We start from the raw sequence: 6,000 nt of genomic DNA, 5'->3' as shown, positions 1-6,000 counted from the left end.
GTTGGATACAAGTGTTTAAGGGGGAAAGTTCAGTCAATAACTCAAATGTTTAAATGGACCGAAATAGTACATTTCTTATTATAAACAACACAAATTCAACTTTGTTCCAACTTCAATCATATAAAACATTGGTTTATGAACCACATGAGCAGTGTTTGCCATTTGAGGCCTCTCCCCAAGGCATTGATGTTTTCAAAGAAGGGGAAAGGCCTTGCACTGCAAAACAAAAATTCCCAACCAACCTGTTTGACTTGCCACATTGCCCAAAGGTTCAAAGGCAGGCATCAATTATATTAAATGCCGTCTTCAATGCGTCAACACACCCTTTGGCCAATTGGATAGGATATTTGAAAATCAACACGTCAGACCTGGCTACTAAACTCATGTATCAGGCAACACTGAATCCTGTCCAATGCAAACTGCGATCCTTCAAATTCATTGGAGATATAGTTTCCAAACCAACATTACCATTAACAGGAGACACACGAGTATAAATACTGGCATCTGGATCAACAAACATTCTGATGGAGGAACTGTTGTGAGCTGTGCAACATCTGTGCAGGAAAGGTTTGGTCAACTTTTCTTCAGCTGAAACTCCTGCAGAAGATCTTCAACAGGTTGGAAACGAAAAAGTTAAAGGACATTGAAGCAAGACAAAAAAGGGTACAGAAATAAGTAAATGATCAGTTTTGAGAAAATAAATACTGGAAACACTTAAGTATCCACAGAAATGAAAATTTGTTAACCCAAAAGATTAGTGCAAGGTTGTTACCAGCAGCTACTGCCTAAAAACTGGAATCAGTCAAACAAAATTGTTGGATATTCTGTAGACCTTTGAAAATGGTGAAGCATTTAAAAGATGAGATGCTGTACCAAAAATTTCCAGATGTAAGGCAGTGCAGGAAAAACAGGACGAATCAGATGAGGAATGGGAATGGAAAGAATTGCAGTGGAAAGCTCAAAGCTCAACACTCATTCAATTTTAATCGAGTTTCAAAGAAGAACTTTCATGAGCAGTATAGATTATTATTTTGAATTTGGTATATTTGTTTATGGCCCTGCATTCTGGTGAGGTGGTGAACAGATGTGCATTAAGGCAAGCAGTGTTGGGAGTAATGAGTGATCTGCAATGTCAGAGATTATCAAGAGGGGATCGCATCAATCAAACAGAAACAACATTGAATGATTTGGAATGCGAAGACTGTTGATAAGACGACTGGTAAACTCTCACAAGGAGAGAAACAGTGAACAATCTGTTGTAGTAAATTGAATAGACAGTTGAAGAACATATTGACCAAGGGAATCCTTGGCTAAAGACATTAGAAACTGTAGTAGGTTGCTTCAAGAGGTAAACTCTCAGAGGAAATAAGCAACTATGAATGCTACTAATATTAACTATTTGCAAAGTCAGGGAAGAGGAGCTGGAAATTGCTCTCAAGGAACAGAAGAGATTTGAAGTTAATAATTTTTTTAATACTCTAACCAGGAAACAATAGCACAATGCATTAGAAAACATGAGAATGAGCCCCACAGTAATAGTGAAAATGTTCATTACATTCCATAAAAACAAAGAGCAACAATTTGTTCCCACAGCGACATCTTCATTTGGAGATAGTGAATGGAGCCATGACAAATTATCAGAAAACTGGGCCCATTTGCCAAGGGTGGATGTGGATTGTGTTTGGCTGCAGATAATCTGTGCATGGCTCAGATGCGGAATTGCTATTCTCATAAAAGTGCATTTCATAGATTGCAAGGTGAAATAATTTTTAATTTTCGTCAGTGTACATGAAATATTTGAATTATGACAATCTTTCGCTCAGATGTAACCATGTGCAATACCCAAACTGAAATGTAAGGCAATTACTGCAAAAACACACCAAAACCGTGCTACAGATGGTCCCAGTGCACATCAATACTGACCATTAATACAACATTTATCACAAGACAGAACATTCAGAGAAAAGAATCTTTAAAAATGGAGCAATATAACAACGTGGATTAAAACTTTTAGTCATAGGCAAAATATGCAAGCTGGAACAGTTCCCTACATAGGAAATATAGCAAAGCCAAATGTATTAAACTGACGTAATATAAATAAATCCAAAAATAAATATGCATTTGACCTACTCTAGAATATAGCTTTATTATGTGCTGAAAACTGCTATACTTCCCATGGTCAGGAATTATTTTTTTACCAGAATATTGTACATAATGGATACTGTAGGTAAATTGCAGGAAATACTCAAAGTTTTAATGACCAATTAATTTCTTCACATGTTTAACGCAAAGTGCACATGTCCCAAAACTACAGGATTAAAAATCAATTCTGTTCTGGTATCTTCAAAAGGGCAATGTTTTCCCCTTACTGCAAATGTGCTACATTACTGTATTAACTTAGAATAACTGCAACTATAATACTGTTAATTTTAATTTAAAGCAAAACGAACAAAATCTCTTGCCTTCAGTTTGCTAAGTCACCATTAGATTTCTACAGCGTTTCCATTTTTAACTTGGAAAATTACAGATAAAATGTCCCTTTGTAGCATGAACTTCAAAACAAAAAATATGACACCGACTTCCATTTCATCCAGCCCACCACAATCAATAGAACAAGGTCACCCAAAGAAAATCTGTGTGAAAAAAAGTAAATCCTTGGAGCATGCAAGTTACTACAGCCCATGTTGCTTCCAACCCCCCCCCCCCCCTCCCCTCCCCCCTCACGGATTAAAACGGGTAAGCAAATGGATGTGCTAACAAGCTATGGTACAACTACCACGAGTGACTACAGAAAGCAGGATTTGGTGGGCATTTAGATTGCAAGTCTGGGCTAGAATCCCAATCTTTAAGTTAAACTTGGGTTGTATCAGATGATCCAGCCGAGAGTGCAAAAATAGGTTAAATATTTAACACAGGTAACATCAGACTGTAGCACAATCATTCTAATTGGCTGGCCACTGCAACATGCACAAGTTTTAAAATGGCCAATCATTCCCTCAGTCATAATTCATAGTCTATATATTGGAAAAAATGGCTAAAACTTCATACAAAAACACTGGATCTTTAACAAACTTAAAATTGAATTTATAAAAGATAATTTAACAAAATGTAGTTCTTGGGCATAAAGGCACAGTTTGTGCAACGGTAATGATAGATTGTCACAGAAACTGACATTTTGAAATTTCTACCATACGGGACTAAAATGAAAACCTTCAAAACATGCTTTCACTAATTCAGTGCATTCGTACAGGCTGGAATGATGTTTCGAATATTGAAATCAGCATGGATCTATGAGATACTTGGGGTTCTAACTTGCCATAAGGTTTTACATCAAGTCTTGCCACAAACAACTAGATCATTATAAGTGAGCAAGTATTTGGACACAGAATTACAAAAAGATAATTTTAGCCAAAAATGTATTGAAAACGCCAAAGTAGTTTCACAATGACAAGTGTTAAGAGAAAATGGAAACTAGTTCAAATATTCTTATCCAGAGTGGGCTATTTACATAGCTTGATTATTCCCATCACATTTACATGTACCTGAAATTGTTCACAAGATTGTACTTCCCCAAATACTTTCCAATATTTAATAGAAGGAAATTATTGCAATTGTACGATTCACACACACACACACACACACACCATCTTGCATACATGCAATTATTGTTTAACATCTAGACTGGGAAACCCACATTGCAACTTTACCTGAACAATGTCAATTGGTGATCAACTCAATATTTTAAATTACATTAATCAAAGGACAGTAACTCGGAAAACAAACTTATAGTAGCATATTGCAATTGTGTATATAACTCAAGAGTACATTTAAAATATTACTACTAATTGATTTCATGCAAAAACAATAGATGGGATATTAAAAAAACACTCTTAACAATAATGCAAGTGGTTCCAAGGACAGTTATACTGGCATTACTAGCAAAACCTATTCATTCAGATTGATTGAGGTTTTCTAGGATTACATGTTACACAAAAATTCCCACATCCTATCCACTCCACATTACATACAAATAATACAGTACATGCAATGGTATAAAATCCTGAAGGATTCCAATAAATAAATTTGTTGAATTAAAATGGGTCAAGGTGTCATTTATATGCAGTTTATATACAGCACCCAAAAGGACCATTCTCCAAGTTTTAAGGTTAACATTTGCTGTAATTTCATAAATGTATTCACTTCAGTTTTCATTTGATGACAAAGCAGCACATAACAGCAAAAATGTTCAATTAGAATGTCAATTTAGATTTTAAAAATATTTGCATTGGGTGTGCATAAATATACTACAGTTTAAAAAAAAGTATATGTAGACACCATTATGGTGTAGCCTTTATTTCATTTCACCAGAACATTAACCCTTTGTTTTTAAAGAAAACGATTCATTGACATTCTCTGATGTAATTTTACTATAATGAGCTCCTTAAAAAAAAAACTGGGAGTAGATTATTAACATTAAAGGAAAATAGGCAAACTGTTGCAGAAATTCTTAAAGGAGCAGAATGCAGGACTCTGGCACCTTCCAAACTCTCATCATCCTTCCCCAAGAAAACAAATACATTGCCTATTTTGGTCACATTCAGATAAATTTATAATTATATTTAATGTGCAGCTATTTAGATATGAAGCAGTTGAAGTGTGCAATATTCGATGACTGCACCAGGGAGCATCTATCACACTACATAAGAGTTGGGACATACAGCTTCTTGAAGCTACATGGTAAAAATAGATTTGTCCAGAAACAGATTAAATCACCCCCAACATAACAGCATACTGTAATATGTAACCTTGTGCAGATGGGATACAAAACCATGTGATACGACCAGAAAGGCCTTACCTACAACTGGAACAATCAAGCCTAAAACTACTTGCTGTTACAAAAATGTTTGAATACAAATATGCAATTTTCTACAATAAAAAAGTTATATGTCTTGATTTCATGTTCTTCATTTTGTAGAAATGTTTCAACAATTCATTTAAATATTCACATTGTAGTAAACTTCATTTAGGAACACATCTGTATAAGAAACTAGTCTGAAGGCAATAACAGGATGTGCAAATATTACATTTTCAAGATGAATCATGATCCATACTGCAACCAAGTGCCTCAATATCATGGCTGATATCAGAGATCATTTTGTCCCATTCATCACCTTCGGAAGGCACTGACTGATCATCCGAGCCTGCGGTTGCTCCATTGCCATTGGTAGTAGAATTGGATGCATTACTTAAAGTCCTTCTGCATCGGCCAAAACTGTCTGTTATAATGCCCCTTCCATCCTTGACACCAATGGTTTCTAGAAAGTTTTCAAAATGTAAGCTGTCTTTTTCTGGAATAAAAGGTCTGAGCCCTAGAAGACATAACAATATAAAAATTTAAAAAATTGAAGTATATCTTTGCTAATAGAACAAAATGAATGATAAGAATTTAATGGCCAGATGTTTATTTACTCAAATATTGATCCTTATTTATTGGAATTACTGCTGTTGACCATTCTGAATGATGCAAAGGTCTAACTTGGTAAATCAGTCATTTAAACCACATTAAGAAAACTTCATTCCAGTTCCACATTTGCTATGCCGAGCTAACTACTTTGCTGCAATATGTTAAAGGGAAAATTATATATATACTAGGACATTGCTGGAAATCAGAGAGGAAATTGCAGGAGCCCTGGTTGAAATTTATGAGTCGTCCTCAAATACAGGAGAGGTGCCAGAAGACTGGAAGGTGGCAAATGTTGTGCCTCTTTTCAAGAAGGCCTGCAGGGAAAATGCTGGGAACCATAGGCCGGTGCTGGCTCGAAGGGCCAAATGGCCTACTCCTGCACTTATTGTCTATTGTCTATCAACATCTGTAGTTGGAAAGTTATCAAGAGTATTCTGAGGGATAGGTTATACAGGCATTTGGATGGGCAAGGGCTGATTAGGGACAGTCAGCATGGTTTCGAAGGCATGACCAAAAAGGTCGATGAGGGCAGAGCT

The 6,000-nt window shown here is 35.8% G+C and overlaps 1 protein-coding gene across 2 annotated transcripts in view; it reads right to left on the bottom strand.

The window, feature by feature from the left end:
- Window positions 1-908: 908 nt before the first annotated feature.
- Window positions 909-6,000, bottom strand: part of ccm2 (CCM2 scaffold protein) — a 52,071-nt gene continuing 46,979 nt past the window's right edge. For both annotated transcript variants that reach the window (XM_078399452.1, XM_078399454.1), the window contains exon 10: window positions 909-5,369. In XM_078399452.1, the coding sequence (XP_078255578.1) occupies window positions 5,089-5,369 (281 nt within the window). In that variant the 3' untranslated portion in view covers window positions 909-5,088. The remainder of the gene's footprint in view (window positions 5,370-6,000) is intronic.

This window comes from Rhinoraja longicauda, chromosome 5 (assembly GCF_053455715.1).
Source record: "Rhinoraja longicauda isolate Sanriku21f chromosome 5, sRhiLon1.1, whole genome shotgun sequence".
Lineage (NCBI taxonomy): Eukaryota > Metazoa > Chordata > Chondrichthyes > Rajiformes > Arhynchobatidae > Rhinoraja > Rhinoraja longicauda.
This window is presented reverse-complemented; position numbering and strand designations above follow the sequence as displayed.